The 19,596-nt window shown below is 34.6% G+C and overlaps 1 protein-coding gene across 1 annotated transcript in view; it reads left to right on the forward strand.

Moving 5' to 3' along the window:
* Positions 1-19,596, forward strand: part of ARMC4 (armadillo repeat containing 4) — an 88,084-nt gene that overhangs the window by 39,439 nt on the left and 29,049 nt on the right. Inside the window, exons 15-16 of the mRNA XM_009895131.1 lie at positions 1,105-1,347; positions 8,010-8,124. Of these exons, the coding sequence (XP_009893433.1) occupies positions 1,105-1,347; positions 8,010-8,124 (358 nt within the window). The remainder of the gene's footprint in view (positions 1-1,104; positions 1,348-8,009; positions 8,125-19,596) is intronic.

Genomic DNA, 19,596 nt, shown 5'->3' on the forward strand with positions numbered 1-19,596 from the left:
TCAGAATCTCAAAAATACTATTATTTTTTTTATAAAAGAAAAGCTACATGTACAAATGATTCCTGGAAAATAGAGTATTTGTAGCTCAAGTAGACATTCTCAGAAGCTCGGGGCTGTGGGGGAGCACAAATGAGAACTCCATACCCTCAGAGAAATTCTCTCTTTAGGGGAGGAACTATGTATATTTACACAAAGGTATAAATCAAAGCATAATTATTAGATAATAGACAGGTTAGATCTCGCTTGATATAACAAGTGGAATTGTCAAAGTGTGTCATAGAAAATGTATGAAAGGAAGATACAGTATTTTTTGAGTGTTAAGAATCTCCTAAGTTCTGAACAAAATGAACTTAGAAGGAAGGCAACCCTAGTAAAGCCCTGTTCTGAAAGAACTTCTGAGGTTTAGCATGTATCTGTTTATAGGATGGGACCTCCAGGATTTTTAAAAACATATTTTCAGTACCAAACGCGCTATGAAGAATAAAGGAAGCATTAATGTAGCAGTCAACTCAAATTTCTGTCAATTAATTGATTTCAAACTGGAATCTAACATAGTACAATAGAAATGTACTGGAAGTGTAGATCTGACCTTAGGAAAATGCACTTATTAGGCCTGAACTAAGTATAAAACTGATCAGGGCAAACCCTCCAAAGGCTAAAATTTAGTGAAAAGTAAGGGTGAACCTTTGGTCCAAAGAGGTAGAAGAGGGTCTGATACACTACTACTCTAGCTATCATTAACATGTCAGGGAAAAGTACTGGAAGTTAGGATGCCACAGTACTTGCCAGTCTTCCAGTATGTTTTCAGCTATTTATAGTTGTTGCATCCACATGTCAAGTTTTAAAAAACCCTCAAACTACTCTGCAGATTCTTAGATAGCTAAATTAGAGAAATATATTTAAAAAGGTAAAGTAAGAAATTATGCTGTATGTCACGCTTTAAAGAACTGATTGAAGTGTTTTACCTATATTGTGATTTCTTCAACACGATACTTTACATACAGAAATTAAACATTATACTTCAACTACACTTTAATTATAAAATTAAACTTATAATAGTAACATACTGAACAGAAAAACTTTGGTTTTGTTTCTGTATTTTAGATTTCGGGAATATAAAGCCGTAGAAGCTTTGGTAGGACTGCTCACTGACCAGCCTGAAGAAGTTCTTGTAAATATCGTTGGAGCACTGGCAGAATGTTGCCAAGAGCCAATAAATCGAACTACTATCCGTAAATGTGGTGGAATACCAACTCTGGTGAAATTACTTACTGGAACTGATCAGGCACTGCTTGTCAATGTCACCAAAGCAGTGGGAGCTTGTGCAACAGAACCTGAAAATATGATGTAAGCTACTCATATTCATAGCATTTTAAATAGTGAAGAAAACTTTCTAACACAAATATAACCAAGTCTAATTTCACTTAAAAGGATATTTTACTTTTTGTTTTCCACAGGGCTGTGTGGGTTAGTTACATCCTACTGTAAAATGTGCTATATATAAAAAAAAAAATTCATCAAGGAAGTATATAGAAGTTTTGCATTTTGTGGAAAATCAGATAAATCTTTAGCAAATTGATTTTTATTAAAGTTAAAATTCAGAGTTACAGAACACCATTTTAAAGTGCTGTTTGATAGGTACCTGTGTTGCCTTTTCCTTTTCCATCTGTTCTCAAATCATAAATAATAGACTAAATTAGAGAAAGTAATTCCAAAACGAAATGTGCACATTTACTGTCATGAAAAATAATTGTAAAATTTTTCAAGTGGAGTATTATTTGTATTTTATCTCTTTTGTCCTCTCCATCATTCCTTTTATGAACCCAGAGTTCTTTTTTACCCTTTTCTCCCCTCTTATTCCTTTGCAAAACTGAAGAAAAAGACTGTCTTTTTACAGAGTGTTGCTACTCCCTTTGGTTTTGTGATGTAGATTTGTGCAGCTTACAAAGATCCTTGAATTTTATGATTAAGTGTTCCAGTTAAATGTTGAGGTCGGCATTTACTGTCCTTACTGTTCCCTTACAGGGATATCTACCTCAAGATTCTCAGCATATTTCCCTCCTTATACACAAGGAAGGTCAGAAAGAGAGTTTTATTAAACTCCTCCTGCTCTGATTTGCATAGATCACTTGATATTCATATAGCAGTGCAGGGAATTCTTTTCCTGAATAGGGCTTTTGTTTTCATGCTTTGGCTGTCACCCAGTGGCAAAAGGCTAGATGGTACACAACTGTAAACATGGGGTTGTATGAACAGTTAGCCGTGTAGCATAAAAGTATACATAAATGAAATCACGTTCACAATGTATCTCACTAAAAATCAGCCTTTAGAGTAATGTATAAACCTAACAGAATTAACATTGTAAATCAACTGAGAAATTTAAATGCCAATGAATATAAATTGATACCGGTAAGACCTCAGACATACTCCGGTATTCAGGACAGTCACTTGTAGTACGCAGTATGGATAGCTTCATACTGGAAAGTGGTCGGTATAAGCAGCAAAAATAACACAAATTGCTGCTAAAATTGTGATGAATAAAGTCCATCTTGGTATTAAGAAGGATTGTACAGGTTGTTTGGGACAAAATTTTATGGAGTTTGCAAAGAGTGGACAAAGGGTTCAAATGTCAGATTTGGTTCATATGAAAAAAACGTCTGTTGAAGGTTCTCAACTTTTAAAATATTTTTCAAAATATTTTAAAACATTAGCAAGTAAGCAAGATCTTAGATCAAGAGTAGAATATACTTTTTGATACTACAAAAAACCCGCTACTCAGAAGTTAGTATTATTAGCAAGACTGTGACATGTACCTGATGCATTGTGCTATTTAGACTTGTAGTACTAGAAGAGGTAATGCTGCTATCTTTTCCCAAGTTGTGATTCATCCAGGTGTGGATAAGTTTGATGCCAATCCAGCAAAATATTTAAAAACAATGCTCAGTTAAAACATTGACACCAGTGCAACTACTCACATGTTTCTATTTTGAATGCAATTATACAGTAGGTATGTGGAAACCATACAGACTGAGAGTGGAGCTTGTGTAGTTCCTGTGAATGATTCAAGGGTATTTAATGAAGAGGATGAGATTAGTATAAGAAATAAAAACCTGAGAGTGTTCTATGAAACAGTGCAGTTAACTTCAGAGGGAAATATTGTACATTTATCATATGTTCCATGGAGGAAGCCTGCACTGGCAAAGAGAGACTAGTAGGTTGGCATAGGTGAATCTACAGCTTCTATATGTCTTTTATATATTTTATCTCTGTCACGTTTCCTAGTTGACACTTCAGCTTCCACAACTGCTGAGTGGAAGGTACAACAGTGTCACTTTTCTGCACCAAGCTTATACTTTTAATGCAACTTCAAGCAATTAAGTGATTCTTATTGACTCAATTGAGCTATGTAAAATAAAGAACAGCAGCCAGCTTCTCTCACAGCAAAAAATAAGTTGTTGTTTCTTAAAATACCCCATAACTACATGACTGAACTGGACAGCATGAAGCTGTTCTCCATACTCAGTCTGTTGCACAGCCACTGACAGAGATGCTTCTGCCCATGCTTTTTGTACATTTGTCTTTTTGAGGAACTTTTTACAAGTTATTCTTTTTATCCTACTAAAAACAAAGGACTATTGCATATTGTACAACTGCCACTAGATTTTCATTTGCCCTTTTCATTTGAAAACCTATAGACCTTATCTCTAGCATTCAAAACTGAGGGTTTAGAATCTTTTAAACTAAACCATACAATTATTTTAGCCAAACAGATGGAGTTTGAGTCATTGGTACATAATACTATTTATCAAAACAGTCCACAGCAACTAGTGAAAGTTTTAAGAAACATGCTAAATTGTGGTTTCAGAAAAGACAAGATTACATTCTGCCAGAATTAAACCCTGTAATCTTACCAGTGAGCACAATACAGAGTCAGTATAACTTTGTTTATTTACATTTGTATTTGTGGTCTAAATTGGCAGGCAATTAAACTAGACTTCTGAAAAGCAAATAACACTGTAGCAGAAAAAGATGATAGATATGACAAACAGATGTCTAGGCTATGTGTATGCATGTGTGTTTAAGTAATACATGTTGAAGTTTCTACTGGAAATGTTCAATATTAAGTTTGAACTTGAAAGAGAAGTACTATTTCAGATTAACAGCTTTGCTACTTTCAGATATATAAAAAAACCAAAGTAAATGTCTAGAATTGTAACTCACGTCTTGCACAGACATCTCAATGATGTTCAATGATGTCATGATATCAAGGTTCTTAAATGAAATAATGTGAAAAGTCTTTATTAAACAACTGTTGACTGTAAACAGCCAACAAAAGTAATCAAAAAAATGTATCTTATTAAATTATCTGCACTGATCAAATAGCAAATAACAATTCACTGTAACCTGAGATATCCCAGAGGCTGTCCAGTAATCTCTGAATAGGTTTAATTGCATTAGAATTATTTGCCCGTGAGACATATTCTATATACACCATATGTCAGCCGTTCTGTGTGGAAACCAGGAAGATGTTTTGCTCATACACCTTGCAGTTGCCTTTTTGTAGGAGTGATGTCAGCTGCATAGCCCTTCCTCTCTGCTCTAATCATGTCTGGCGCTCACAAGAGTGCGTGATAGGAGCGCCTCTTCACTCCAGCTATTTCTAACTGCCAATACAACTTCTTTTGGTTATTTTGAGGAGCAGAATAATTTACACCTTATTCTAAATTGTATCAGTGATCAAATAACAACAGTCTAGGACAAGACACAGGGCTTTGAATTAGAAGAGGTGGCCATCTTGGTCCAGGTCCAGCAGATGTCTCTGCTATGTTAAGGCAACAATAATTCAGAATCTGGGCTCTTGCTTCTGAACTCTGCATATTTGTCTATGGTTTTGTACTTACAGTGAAGCGCCAGACGGCAATTACCGTTAATAAAGTTTACATTTCTACTTTAGATTACTTTTGTGATTTGAAATCTTTTCAAGTTTGTGACTATTAATAGTGTTCTATACATTAGATATATTACATACGTATAGTTCAGCTATGCTGTAAAGTAGTTAAATATTTGAACTTCAAAATATTAAATATTAAGATTTTTTATATCAACTAAATATCATATGATTTCAGCTTTTATGAGCTTCCCTTCAGCTTTCAAAGGAAATATTCTGCATCTTTATTAAAAGAACTGTCCTTTAACAGTCCTGTAAGCAGTTGCTTAATACAGGTTTAACTGTAGTTTAATTTTATCATTATAATGTCAACAAATAGTTATAATATAGATAATTTAAAGTGACTGTAACCACAGAGTGACTAAGGTACTAGCTACCGAGGAATACAGAATTGAATGCCAACCAAAGTAAATTTTAAGGTATGTTTGCTTGTATTTATTATGGTAAGTAGCTTCATGACAGCATCCTCCTAATAATGTTATAATAAATTTGGGGAAGAAAATTAGATGCAAAAGCTATATACAGAACCAAATCAGAATATTGTTCAGTGTAATGCCATCAGAGCTGAAATTTTTGAGATTAGAGGTCTGTTTTGCCATCTTTCTTTGTTTCTTTGTAAAGAAACCTAAATGCGTATTTTTGTCCACTTTAAGAAGGAATTTTCACATAGAAAGGAAACTAATGTCTAAGCACTTTTATAGAGGAAACATTTTTCAGAGCCATTTATTTTAGTGTTCCCTTTGCTTTTATAGTAGATACGCTCATTTAACACCCAGTTTCTTCCTCTGCTACATTGTGTAGTGAAACCATAAAAAGATGAGAAATTGAGCTGAGAAAGGATTAGTTGTTTGTTTAGCAATGCTTTCTTTAATTGGCAAATATATGTTCTCAGTAAGATGAAAATAAAAGGGTTTGTGCTTGTATGGTTATAACACAACAATTATTCTTCCAGTATGAGAATTTAAGAACATTGTTCTTTTATGTAAAGTTCTTTTAATTTGAGGTAATCTAGTGTAACTGAGAGAAAGCAGTAATTGGTGATGAACAATGGACTTTGGAGATTTGTTTGGTTTGTCTGCACTGTTGTTTGATTTTATACATGTTTAACAGACTGAGGACTATACATTCAGATATTCTGAGCCATTCGGTTGGGTGTAAGGTAACTGGTCTTTCTGGTCTTCAGAACTCTTCTTTAGAAAATAAATAATAGAGTGAGGCTAGCTTACCTTGAAAAGCTGAAGAGAAGACAAGAAAACTGAAAAGAAAATGAAAGTAAACTTTAAATTGAAAAGGAAGCTTTCAACAAAATAGAAAGGAAAGATAAATCAGCCTAGAGGTTGTTTTTTTAAGTGTGGTGGAAAAAGCTGAGCTCAGTGTTTGGCTTCTATCTCTTGATTTTTATATACTAGCTGGAGCTGGGTCATTTATATTTAGCCCCTCTTGGGAGGAAGTACCTCATGTTGGTAAATGGTCAGTACTCTGCTTGACTAGAAGAAAGATTCATGGGTTCTTTTTTAATTAATTCCAATATAGGAAAAAGTTCCATGTGCTTTATGAAATGACAGGGAAGTAACGTTAAAATTGCTTAAAAGTGTTGAGAGTTTGGAGGGATTTAAAAGCTTGTTTTGAAGCTTTTATTTAAGTCATCCTTACTGTGTTGAACATATATATGTTATTGTGTAGTTTGTGATCATGCTGTTTTATTTTGATGCTTTAACATTTCTGAATTTGTCCTTTGAATGATGATTTTGTTGCAGTTGATTTGGAGCTGAGTACGTAAAATAAGCTGTATTAAAATTAGCAGATCTTAAATAACTTATAGTGTCTCAACCCTGCCTTTGTGAAAAAAGTACTATTTTGGAAAACATAGTTGTTTAACCAGTTTGCGTCCTTGGTTATTTTAGACAGAGTTCATGTCCTTAATTATTTTTTCTGCTTCAAATGATGGTAGGATTACATACAAAGCTGTTTTTGTAATTAGTTTTAAAATTTTGTGAACACAAATGAGATGCTTTGTGTGATGTTTTTAAGCACAATCTGTATTTAAATTTCTCTTGTATTTACAATCAGAGATGTAGACTAATTTTATACAATTGAATTTTTACTTTTCAGGTTGGAAAATGAAAGTACATTTGCTTTTCTTTATCTTCAGCTCATCTGCTTTGGGTTTAATATACCTTTTGGAAAAAAAAGGCATCTTTGTAAAGGCTATTAAATTTTGTTTGACCTTCCTTTCCATTTAAGGTATTCAGTGGACCCTAATGTGAAGTTATGATTCCCAAGCCTGATTGATATGTAAACATAACACAGATGGTGTAGAGATGATTCTGATGATAATTCATTTTTCAGCTAGTCACGAAGATACTTTGATTACAGTGTGTTTAAGTAATTATAACATAGCATTCAGTGTTAGTCTTGTTGGTAAGGAACACATGGGAAACAAGTTACACGTTATTCGTGCCCAACAAAGGATGCACTGTGGTGTGACCATTTTAATTTCTAATGCTAGATTAGAAATGTAGTATTTTAAAATATGCCATAGAGTAAGGTAAATACATTAAGCATAGACTGAATAAAAAGCTAAGTACATAGTTTTGGGCATAAATATTTGTTTTGGAAAGTATTTGTTACTATATGAAAGAAGCCAGTATGCTTGAATTCCTTTGCATGCAGATCATTAAAACGTCACATGCTTGTTTTCACATTTATATGAGTTCTGGTTATAATGTAGTTTACTTTACTTTATCTTCTATAAGTATTTTGAATGGCAGTGCTGAGAAAAAAGTAAACAGCATTAATGAGATTTAGTTAGAAAACATATTCTGTCTTTGCATCATTTGTTCACACCCATCTGCTATAGTAAGCAAAGTTCACTGACTATGTTGATGGTGATTAGCTGACAATAAAACACAAGCACTTACATGAAACAAAACAGTATGTTAAAGAAAGTCATACCAATATCTATTAAAGTAGTGTTCCAAACAAACTGATATAATTTAAAATTTAACGTTGTCTACTCCATAACTGATCACCTCTTTTTTTTTGTCTGTTTCTGCAATAGGATTATTGACCGTCTAGATGGAGTTCGTTTGTTATGGTCATTGTTGAAAAATCCTAATCCAGATGTTCAAGCAAGTGCAGCTTGGGCTATTTGTCCTTGCATTGAAAATGCTAAGGTAAGAAAGTATTTAAAGTAATAGTTTTGTTATATATATACTCGCATATAATTTTTATATTTGGATGATTTCCAGCAATACTTTGTTATTTGCTACTTACACTCTCTTTTATTTCATTCTCTTAACTGCTTAAAAAAATTTATGATTCACTTTTCAAAAGTGAATAGTCCTCCATCTAGCACTTATTAAAGCATTCTGTTTTGCCTTTGCAGTGCTTACTGTATTTGGAAAATATATTTTAGTAACTTATCAGGACCTAAACGGACTGTTCCCAAATAAAACATGCTGAAAATCTGACAATGCTGAAAACAGAAAGTTTCTACTCACAGGCTATGAATAGCACAGGTAGTTGTAGTTGTTCTCCACTATGAGGTACTTCAGCTATGTTCTCAAGAGACCATCATTTGGTTTCAGAGCATATTTCAGACTCGGTGCCAATGTAATCCTTAGATTTTCTGCTCAGACTGCCAACAAAAAGTTCCAGTTGTGAATAGTGGTTGTTGTGCAGGTCAGTTGTGCACAGAAGACTGAGCTATTCATTTATTTCATGTCAGTTTCCAAATAGAGATAAAATGGTGATTATAAGCTGTAAGTCATCTTCAGTGAATTCTTGCCACTGACATGTAGTAAAATAAATGGGTAAGGTTTTGTTTCCTGTTAGAAGTTTCCTGGAATACTAAATAGACTTTTATCCTTAGTCTTTGTACAGTAATATTTCCTGTTTGTAATTTACCTCCATATTTAATGCAGCTTTTGCATCTTCTCTCTACTATACCACAAATATATACCCTTCTACATATGATTTGAGATCCTCACTATATTCTCACTAAATTCTTTCAAAGTGCTGGGTATCATTAGCATCCTTAGCAGGCAGTGTTTCCTGTTTGAAACTGAGCACTGTCTGATTGCTATTAATTTATAGAGATGGATAGATGTAGATACATTGTGAGAACATTTGGTCTTGATTTTTATAACAAGCATTTTCTATTTCTTCACAATGATTTCTACAATGGCAGCTTGCTTGCCATTTTTCAAGCATGCTGGTTATTCTGAATTACCTTTCCATCTTTTTTTTAAACGTATACACTCTAGTATAATAAAGTTTTTTGTAACCTAATTGGTGGGGTGTATACATGTCTCATCTGTCAAGATGTGACTATACCTGCCCCTCTCTTGAATGATATAGCTATAACTGAATGTTAAAATATGACTTTATCTCAGAATTGAGGTAATGCTTATTATGTGTAAGGCTCCGCACTGCAACCTGTAGTGCCAAAGTAGAACTCCACATTGCTAGAGCTTCCACTAAAAGCACTTTTTCCCAAAACTAAGGGGATAGAGGACAGCTACTGAAATTATAGACTATATGGATGTTTTTTCTTGTTTTTTTCCCCTGGGTATTTGATGAGTGTAAGCTATGTACATCCTTAGTGTAGCTATCCTCCTTTCATCTCTCTTGGCTGCCTGCCCAAATGCTAATCTGTGACCCCACAAAGAGTTCTTTGTGTGAGACTGGGGCAGAGTGGCACACGGAAACAAACCTACCAATAATACCCTTTCCTCTGACACCAAATGGAAAGAAATATGTATAAAGTGGCAATTATAGCCACACTGTGGAAGTGCAGTAACTCTATGTAAACAGAATATTGATTTTTTAATTCAAAGTTAATAATATTCAACAATTTACACAATTTTCCAAGGACCACAGTTTGGTTTATGTAGTGCTTGATTCAAAAGCAGTAATAAGCATATGACTTTAAAAGGATTATGTGCATTCTGGCTTCTCCAAGCCTGTGCTTGGGACTGCAAACCATGTTTCAAATAGCTGTAAGCTTGGAATCTGGATTTGTTTTCTCTTTGTGTTCTTTTGTGGAAGCTGTAGTGATTCTCTTGTGTAGTGTGGAGGTTCATAGATGAACTAGAACTTGTTAATAGTATCAGAAACAATTTTTTATAACAATGTAGTACAGCATCCATTTTTCTGTACAGACATTTTCTGTAAATACAACTTAAAGGTTATTTTATATGATATTTATAGAATTGTAGAAGCTAATCTATCATACTGATAGGGCTGTTATTGTTATAGTATGTGAGTACATGATTCTCTCTCATGCACTTGATCTCACCATAATCTGTTTAAGATTGGAAAGTCTACCGTTTCTGTTTTACCATTCAGGAGATAAAAGTAACAAAAGGCCAAGACTTGAATTCTCAAGATGTTTAGGTGCTAGCCAGCTTTAAGCTTTTGGGTATAACTAGTTTGTCTGCTGTTAGACAAAAAGTTAATTGCAAAGGGAGCAGAATCCAGGTTCCTGTAACCCTAGATTATATATGTTGACAGTTACGTTATGGTAGCTGGTTTAGAGTACTTCCCATAGAATAGATTTGTATCAGTGTGATATAGCTAAGTGATACTGTTTGTTACAGCAATATGATATAGGTCAGTGATACTTGGTCCATGACAGATCTAAGACTTTTTAAATAGAGGATATAAATTGTACACTGTAGTACATAAACTTATAGCTCTGACAACCATAATACTGGGTTGGTATCACTCATCACTTCTGTATGCCAGCATAAGTTCTAAATACTTTTAGCCTTAAGAGTTTTTTGTAGAGTGAAGATCTTACAGGTAGGCTGGCAGTGATATAATTTGGGTGGTAGAACAATCCTGAGAAAATTTGCACAGCACCTGTGAGTGCTCTTGTGAGTCTTAGGCAAGTATCTCATGATTTTGGATAAATTAGTTCGTATATTTTGTTAAAATATAAGACATAAAGAGACAAGCATGTAATTTGTTCACAGGAATTATCTTAATAGGAGCAGATTCTTATTAATTAGTTCCTTACTTCCAAAAGGAAAAGTTACTACAGCAGGCACATTGGTAATGACAAAGTGTAAGTGCACTGTCCAAGAAACACAAATGATTATGAAAAATGGTTAAGAAAAGTCTACTCAACTCTGTTGATGTTGGAACAGCAATATTTGGTTATGATGCTTCTTTGAAAAACAGTATTTATAGTGTTTTCCCTACGTACATCAGCCCAAAAAGAAAAATTTAGAGAAACTCTACAAAGATGTTATTTAGGCTATTATAAAATTCATCCAAAGGCATTGTGCCAATAAAAGGAACACTGCCAGCTTGAGTTTGTATGAAAATACCTATTTCCTCACAGAGTAACCTTTAAATAGTGTGTGTTGGGGGGAAAAAAAGAAGAAAGTTTTAGAGGTTATTTTCCATCCCATATTTAGTAGAGTTTTGGGTGCAAACATTAGAATAGGAATATCAGGCCTCATCCTTTCCTCTGTCCTTTGTCTGGGCTTGTGTATCAGCTTTCAACTTTCAAAGTTTCAGTTTTAGCCTTTGTTATAGCTACAGTTATAAAGGCTTCCTTAAAGAACTTAGGAAGCCAGCTACGTACAAAGTCTGTCAAAATAATTTAAGTAAACAGTCTGACACTGGGGATTTGAGGGAAGAGAGAGGGAAAGTGAGTCTATTTTCTTAAAATGTGATTGTAAAAAGGTATCTCACACTTCTGATAAAGCGTGATCGCTCCCCCCCACCCGCCCACCCCAAGTTGTTGCATCCCTTTCAGCTTTGCAGTGGAATTTCATTGGTGTGATGAAGGATGATCAGCCATCTAAAGTTGTCTGTGTATTTCCAACTAAACCAGGTTTAAGAGGGAAGGGTCATTAGATGGGTTTGTGTGAAGGTCAAGTATCCTTCACTCTTGCAAAACTATTATATACCGAGAAAGTGACTTCTACTGGAGCCAGCAGTCTGGAGTTAACCTGTGGGTGGAAAATATGCTGCTGATGACCCATGCTATTTAGGATTCTTACACAGATTTTGCTTGTTATGGAAATTTTAACGTAACCATATGTATAAAACCACAGAGAACCTTTCTTTACTAAAAGTAACAAAGAAAGGTAGTTGAACTTGGAAATTCTTATGATAGTTAACAAATAAAACTATTTGCTGTTTTAAATGAATTAAGATGCTTTGTTTACACATTTTACTAATTTAAAACTGTATAGAGATCAGTCAAGCCCTGTAATACACACTGTTGTTCATTTGTTTTATATTTTTAAAATTTTACTTAAGTAGTACCAATACATTTTTGTTTATTTACCATTCTTTGGTTAAGCCTATAATGTCAAAATTCCCTGCTTGAGCATGTACAGCATTTTCCAGTTTCTTTGTTTTCCTTGCTGTGCTTCTTGCAATTCTATATAGAAACCTTGGCAGTTTAAACTTAGTACTCTTACTGCTCTCTTTCCGTTGTCCTATTTGTTTTCTCTAGACATTATTATTTTAAACATAAATCTTCTTCTATATTTGATCTCATTTTTATGCAGTTTTTAATCCCTCATATCTGGATGTAGACTTTCCAACTTTTAAGTGTTTGTTATGAACTAAACTTCAAAAGAGTACTCTTAAGAGAGACAAAAAGGAATTTTTGGCTTGCCCCTCAGGCCTTCCAGAGCACCAGGGTCCTTGGAGATTTAAAAAACCCAGCAAGTTAAACCTGACTTGGTGTATCCATAGCTGGCTGCCATGCTTGCCAGCGTGCATGCAGAACCAGCCTATCCAATGATTCTTGACACAGGCTGCCTAGAAGTTTAGTGAACCAACTATTATGAGGAGTCTGGGCCTTCTATAGGTATGTCACCCTAGAAATATTGAATGGACTGCCATAAATTGCCCGGAGGTCCTTAATGTCTACAAATACAGGAGTCCAGTTCCTATAAAACACGTAACCTGAAAGCTGGGAAGCAAAGGGAAACTAAAAGCGTAACCTGTATCTCCCTCATAGGGGAGCCTCAGGTCCTAAGTTCCATGCAAAGCAGCTGCCTGAGAGCTTGGAGACCATAAGAATCCAAAAAGCTTAGGAGCTCCTGGAGACCTGGCTTTCCAGCTGTTTGGCAGCCCATCAGGCAAGAAGTCAGGGATTCTGTGAAAACCAGAAGCCAAGCAGCCTGGCAGGCTACTCACCAGCCATCTGGCTGACAAGAGAAAAGATGAAGAGGCACGTTGGTAATTTAGTCTGCCTTTCTGCCTGGTTTCTGTCAAAACTTTTCAAGAAGTCGTTGTGTTCTTATGGAAGGTTTTGGTTCCATTCCATTAGCATATTCTGATGGAATACTGTTCCACTGGAAAATATTTGACCAGCTTTCCTTGCAACTTAGTTTATAATAGTTACACATGCTAGTCAACAGCTTGTCGTGTAGCTTCTGCACTTTTAAATTAGACTTGCTAATTGGATTTTAAAAAATCTATAAAAAGTTTAAACCCCATCCTCACATTTTTTTCTTTTTCATCTCTTCTTTGTTTTTCCTTCTTGTCCATCTGACTTTTTTCCTGCCTACACTCTTACTTGCCACATGGAACTTCCACAGATTTTAAGGCACGAAAAAGCACAGAGATCATTGTGTCTGATTTGCTGCATAATACAAACCAGAAAATTTCAAGCAATCATTTTATCTAACGCAGAAACTTTTGATTGAACTATAACGTATTTTATACTTCATGCTTGTTGTTCAGATTCTCAGTGGTCTGTAATGGTAATTGGTACAATATGATATGATTGCCTTCTCATATACCACTCTAATTTATGGAAGCATGCCAGAGTTGCAGAGACGCAAACAATAATTGTTATAACAATTTATTAGTTTGTGTTGTCACTGCATTTATTGTTTACCTAGACTGTCCTCAGAATATTCCAATATTGCTGTCTTGTATCTCTACAATATTAAACTACGTATTAGTGATGAATATCTCATAAGCATATTAATAATTACAAGAAGTTTGCTTGCACACTTATTTGGATTCAATTCAATCCAAAACCAATGGAAACAATGTTTAGTTTTTCCAGTTATTCGATGTTATCTGTTTCTCATACTTCCATTATTAAAATGGTTTTTAAAATAATCTAAAACAAATCATGACGTTTTCTCTACTGTGGCCTCAAAGGACTTTGATATTACTAGTTTCATTGCTTCTGTGAAAAAATTAGGATTTTGGCATTTACCCAGGACTGAACTTCAGTAAGAATTGTGAGGAGGGGGAGGAAGAGTAGGTGTAGTCTGCCGGACTGAAAAGTAAGGAGAACAATAGACCAAAGGACTACTACAAGTTGCATGAGTGACTACGTAGACTATTTTTTTTCCCTCACCATCTTTTAGAGACCATGCATTGCATGCTTTCTTGGGCTATATGCTTGGCTAATGGATTTTGCTTTTGTTCCTTGAAACTATCAATAACAATATACATGCCAAGTATTTAACTGTGTGATGATCAAATCCCTGAAGAGCCAGGAATAAGGAGTAAGGCCCTGCTCTTCCAGGCTACAGAGCAGCATTGGAGCCATGTTAAAGCTACTTTGCTGCTTTGGCTTTAGCTGCTTCAGTGAGGTGAAGAGAATAGGAAAATCCATGTTGATTGTCTGCTGTTGTTTTCCCAACACATGGATTTTCTCAGGACAGAGGGCTTGTGAGATGTAGAGAAATAGTCTCATTTACAAGGTGTGTCTTCATGAGTTCTGCTACAGTGGAAGCCTCGACAGCTTGGAATAAAGTTAGCTTTTAAATATAAAGTAATTTGATTAATACCATTGAGTTGTTTATTAAGAAAAGTGAATAGAAACTTCATTATGTAAATTGTGTTTCCCTTTTTCACTAAACAGCTATAATATAGAAATTTATTTGTTGCATTTCTTTATTTTGAATTTTAAATTGGATTGTGCATTAGGATGATAAGTTATTCAGTTGGCAATAGGGGATGGAAATGGACAGCTTTCTTCATTAAAGAAAAGGTAGTTTAAAGATGACTCTTGATAACTAAAGTTTATTTGCACAGCCATACCATCACATTTTTGGGCAAATGCAATTCAATTTGACAAATTAGTTTTGACACCTTAAGCTTTTTAAGATGTTCTAACAGTGAAATAGTACTTGTTTTTAGTGCAGAAACTTTTATCTTTCAAGTGGAGTATTTTTAAAGATAAACACAATTTGTTTTTGTAATACGGTGTTTAGCTTTAAATCTTTCAAATAAAGAAACCAGTATTCACTTTGGAAGAAATAAGAAAGGAATTCAGTTACAAAAGAATTCAGTAGTTCTTTCACAAGAACTGTATGTCTCAAGTCTGATGAACTTTATTTACTTAATGAAAAGAACCACCAAAAAAACATATAATATGATGACAAGAGAACTCAAAAATCTCAAATTTTCTCCTTGTATAAATACTGCAAAGATCAAGTCATTTTTCCAAATCTGTCTTTCTGCAAATATCATAGTGCTTTCTGCTCCTAATTAAAAAAAATATGTGTAAAGCTGGTCTGTCTGACAGTAGTTCTGCTCTTGGCTGAAGCCAATTTAGAAATAAGTGAAAAGGGAAAGTTAACTATGTTTTGTTAATAATCATGCCGTTCAACAGGATGAAAATATGCGATTAAAGAGTAGCAGGATGAGGCTTTTATTAGCACAGCAGGTGACTTTGCTGGCCTCAGCATCTGCACCTGATAGTGGTTTTCTTACTGCTTGAGATAGCAAACTACTCCCTTTCAAACCGGTTTTGAAATAATATTTATCATACTTTCTGAGGATAAGAGCTTTGCTGCCCACTAGTTAGAAGATGTGGTCATGTGAAGTCATGAAAAATCCTGTTACCTCTTACTGTCTTCTTCAGACAATCAAAATGTAGTTTAATAATCTGTATTTCTTCATATCTGTCATGTCAGGTTAAGTATTAGATTAAAAGTTATCATAATCATGAAGATTTAAAATTGAGATATTTCCTATTAATACAGTAAAACGTTATTGCCCCCCCTCCAATTTTTTGAAACATTTTTATTGCTTCTTTAAATGTCTTTTTGTTTGGGCTCATACTTTGTTCAGCTCAGGAAATACTATTGTTGCAACAGAAGCATTAAACCTATCATTAACATGTACACTCAGATGTATACAATAAAATTATCTATTTTATTGCTTATCAGTGGGAGTGATTTTATCGGTATTTTTGTCTACAAAGGCTGTTTCTTAGGCTTTATTCTTATCATGTCATTTTTTTCCCTGTCTAACTCAAACTGAGTAGCCTTGTCAGGACAGTAAAGGAGTAAAGTTTTGTCACAATAGGTAAGGTAGGTAGGGGAGTAAATTGCCTAAATTTACATAAATGCATTCTTCTTTTCTTTCAAGTTGTTTTTTGTATAGTTGTATCCTAAGATGTTCTTTAAGCTTTTCATGATACTTGAAGCTTATTGAATAACTTAATATGTAACATTAAAGAAAGTAAATGTAGTTAATGGCTATATTGATAGATTAGAGTTTGCAGTATGCGAATACTGAAGTACAAATGTCTTGGGCTGGAAATAGAACACTTTCCACTTCAAGCTGAATATCAAAATCATGTTATTACCCAACAGTAAACAACCCAGACTTTGACACAGTGACATTTACATTTGTACAGTGAAGTTTAAGAACTACAGGTAAATATGAAAGCTTATCACACACTAATACCAGGAAATGATGAACGCTTTGGGTTGTCTCACAAAAAATAATTGTGTGTTGATTAATTTAGAAGGTGGAGTTTAAAGATTGCATTTTTTTCTATGTGAAACAAAAAGTGCAAAAAAGATTTCCAACGACGTGTAATACATGATTTTTCTTCTGTTGCAAAAATAAGTGTAAATGAAAATGCCTGAGAGTATTTGGAAAATAAAAACACAGAAATTACTTTAGACTTTATAATATGAACAGCTATCTGATCATTAATACAAGTATTCTCATAGAACATAGATTCAAAAGAATTAAATCCACACCTCCGCAATTACAGGCACAATTTCACATAATTTCTTCTTTAAATGTCTTTAAAGTATGGCGATTGTATATAATAAATACACATCTTTCAGTAAAAATTTATTGTACAAAGCAAGTATGTGGTTTTGCTAAACGATACCAAAAAGACTGCATTTGTTGTTTAAACTTCTTTGGAAAAAAAAATCTTGTAACTAACGTAACAGTTTTTAAAGCTCTCATTTCCATCCTTCTTTCTGCTCATTGTTCTTCAAATTTCTTGCTTCTTTACTTTTCTCTTTGTCTTGCACAGACCACCAGACTACACCCACAATCACATTTGGGAAACTTTCCTGACATGTGGTTTCTGCAGTTTCCCTCTGCTTTTCATCACTGGTAGAAGGTTCTGTCCTTGTGTTTAGCTGGTTTCACAGTCGATTATTGAAACTCTTTTCTTTTACTTACTGCTGGATTGTTTATATATATGTATGTTCCATCAGTTTAATTGGACCGTACTCCTTTACAAAATGTGGAAAGCATAAGCTTGTCAGACGATAAATTGAGCAAGTAGGGTTATAATCATGCAGAAAGAAAATATGTACAGGTAGGAAAATATAAAATGTACATATTAGTTCAATAAGATGGAATACAGATTATCTTATATCTTCATGAAACATCTTTCAAGAGCATGAATAATAAATAATTCACAGATATCTGAACCATGCAGAAAAGAAGAATCGTTTTCATGTATAGCAGGGCGCCTTTTAAATCTTAGACACTTTACTGTAGAGTTTACCTGTTGAACAGAAGCCTGTCTCATTTGTCCAGCCAATATTTAGATACAAAGTAATGCACACTTCTGTAGCAAGTTTCAAGGAATTGAAGTAAATGTAAAATATCTCATTTTTTTCCTTCTTCTGTGTCTGCACATTTAGCTGTCTAGCCCTCTGTATGTATAGGTAAGACATTTCTGTCTAGAAATCTTTCTTTGTAACCCATTATCTACTGCCTGTCAAATTTTAAAAGTTCAAGACAGACATGAAAACTGATATTGAGAATATTGTTTTTATTCAGGTGATTTTCTGTAGATACATCTACATGGTGGTATGTATACACTAGCAGTGATAGAGAAACTTTTATGCTAGCGTATCCATGGGAAGCACGCTGTAACCCACCTCCCTTTACATGCAGCTCACATGGTAATAGAAGTGGCAGAGCACTGCCCTTCCTTCTCTGTTTCTCTCAGCTGCTTTCCTGAGTCACAAACCTTTATCGTCCTTCTTCTGCATAAACGTTTAGATCCTCTTTTAATTTCTGTAAAGACCTCTGTTATGTTCATTCTGGGTTTTTTAGGACTTCAGCACAAAGTTTGCTCTTGGATACTACCATTTTTCCACATCCTGTGGCTTCTGCCCCTGACCCTCATACTATATGGCTTTAACCTCTCCCTTCCAGTCTCAAAAATTGCACTGCCTGTGGTGGAAAATGTTTCATTACTGATGGGCCTACCCACTGCTTTTGCTCTGTGAAAAAGAAACATCACAGCTAAGAGTTTGGCATTTGGACCCAGAACTAAAAAAGATGAACTGTAGCATCTTCTGGAATTTGTATTTACCAAGTCCATGAGCAATTTGATTCATTTGCTCAGCAATGCTAACACAATACAATTGGACCCCACTCTGTTCATAAATCAGCCCCTAAAAAGAAATAAATATAATCAAAACCATTCTTGGTCTCAGGGTCACTCCTTAGCCCTAGGAAAGTTCATACTATCCATGTTTGCACTTTCATGAAGTCTTAAGACCTTTCAGTCCAAAAGGGTTTCAGGAGAGTGTCTGGTAGTTTTTATTCAGAAATCACCTATTGACCCGTTGAAGAGAGCAAATGAAAGAAATCCCACTTGTAGACCTTTCTTTCCTTCTCTACACATTTACCATTACTGAAGTGCATAGGCTAAAATTTCTCCTATGAAGTTACTGCTGACCATTTGGCCAGTCTCTTTTATTGTCTTTCCAGTGTAATAACAGTTTGACACCAGGCCATCCAATGTCACCTGCAGATCTGCCACCACGATATCACCAAGAATCTCCTCTGACCTATTTTCAGTTCCTATTTTCTGTACCCTTTGTAAAGGGCACGATTTAGGTAATAATGGCATATTTTTAGTAAATAGTTCCATAAAAATTAGATGACTGTCAAAAAACACCCGACATTCTTGCCCACAGTGGTTTCTGACCTGTATCTATTTTGTAATCAATAGTTCATTTGCTTTTCTGAAGTCTTACGTTTCTACAGAAATCCCAAAGTTAGCCATAATTAAGTTATTCACTAGTTTCTATATTCCTTGGACAAAGAACTTTAAGAGAACTACTTATCTTTCCAGGTCCACACATGGAAGGTTGAAAATGTAACAAAAAATGTTGGCCTAGATTATAGATTATATAAAGAAGTCCTGATAAACCAAATAGCTCATCTTAGTATAGAGGTCCACTCAACTTAAGTAACTGATGGGCCCATTCAGGTAGAAATGGTGATTTCTCCAGATTATATTGCAATACTTGATATCCTCAGGTTAGGCTCTTGACTTTCCATCGACCCCTTTGCTAATTATTGTGTTTATGATGCAGTTTCTGAAAATGCTGCTGGATTTTGCAGTGTTGTCTTTCAGGCTCTGT

This window comes from Charadrius vociferus, unplaced genomic scaffold (assembly GCF_000708025.1).
Source record: "Charadrius vociferus isolate BGI_N301 unplaced genomic scaffold, ASM70802v2 scaffold61, whole genome shotgun sequence".
In the NCBI taxonomy this organism is placed as follows: Eukaryota; Metazoa; Chordata; class Aves; order Charadriiformes; family Charadriidae; genus Charadrius; species Charadrius vociferus.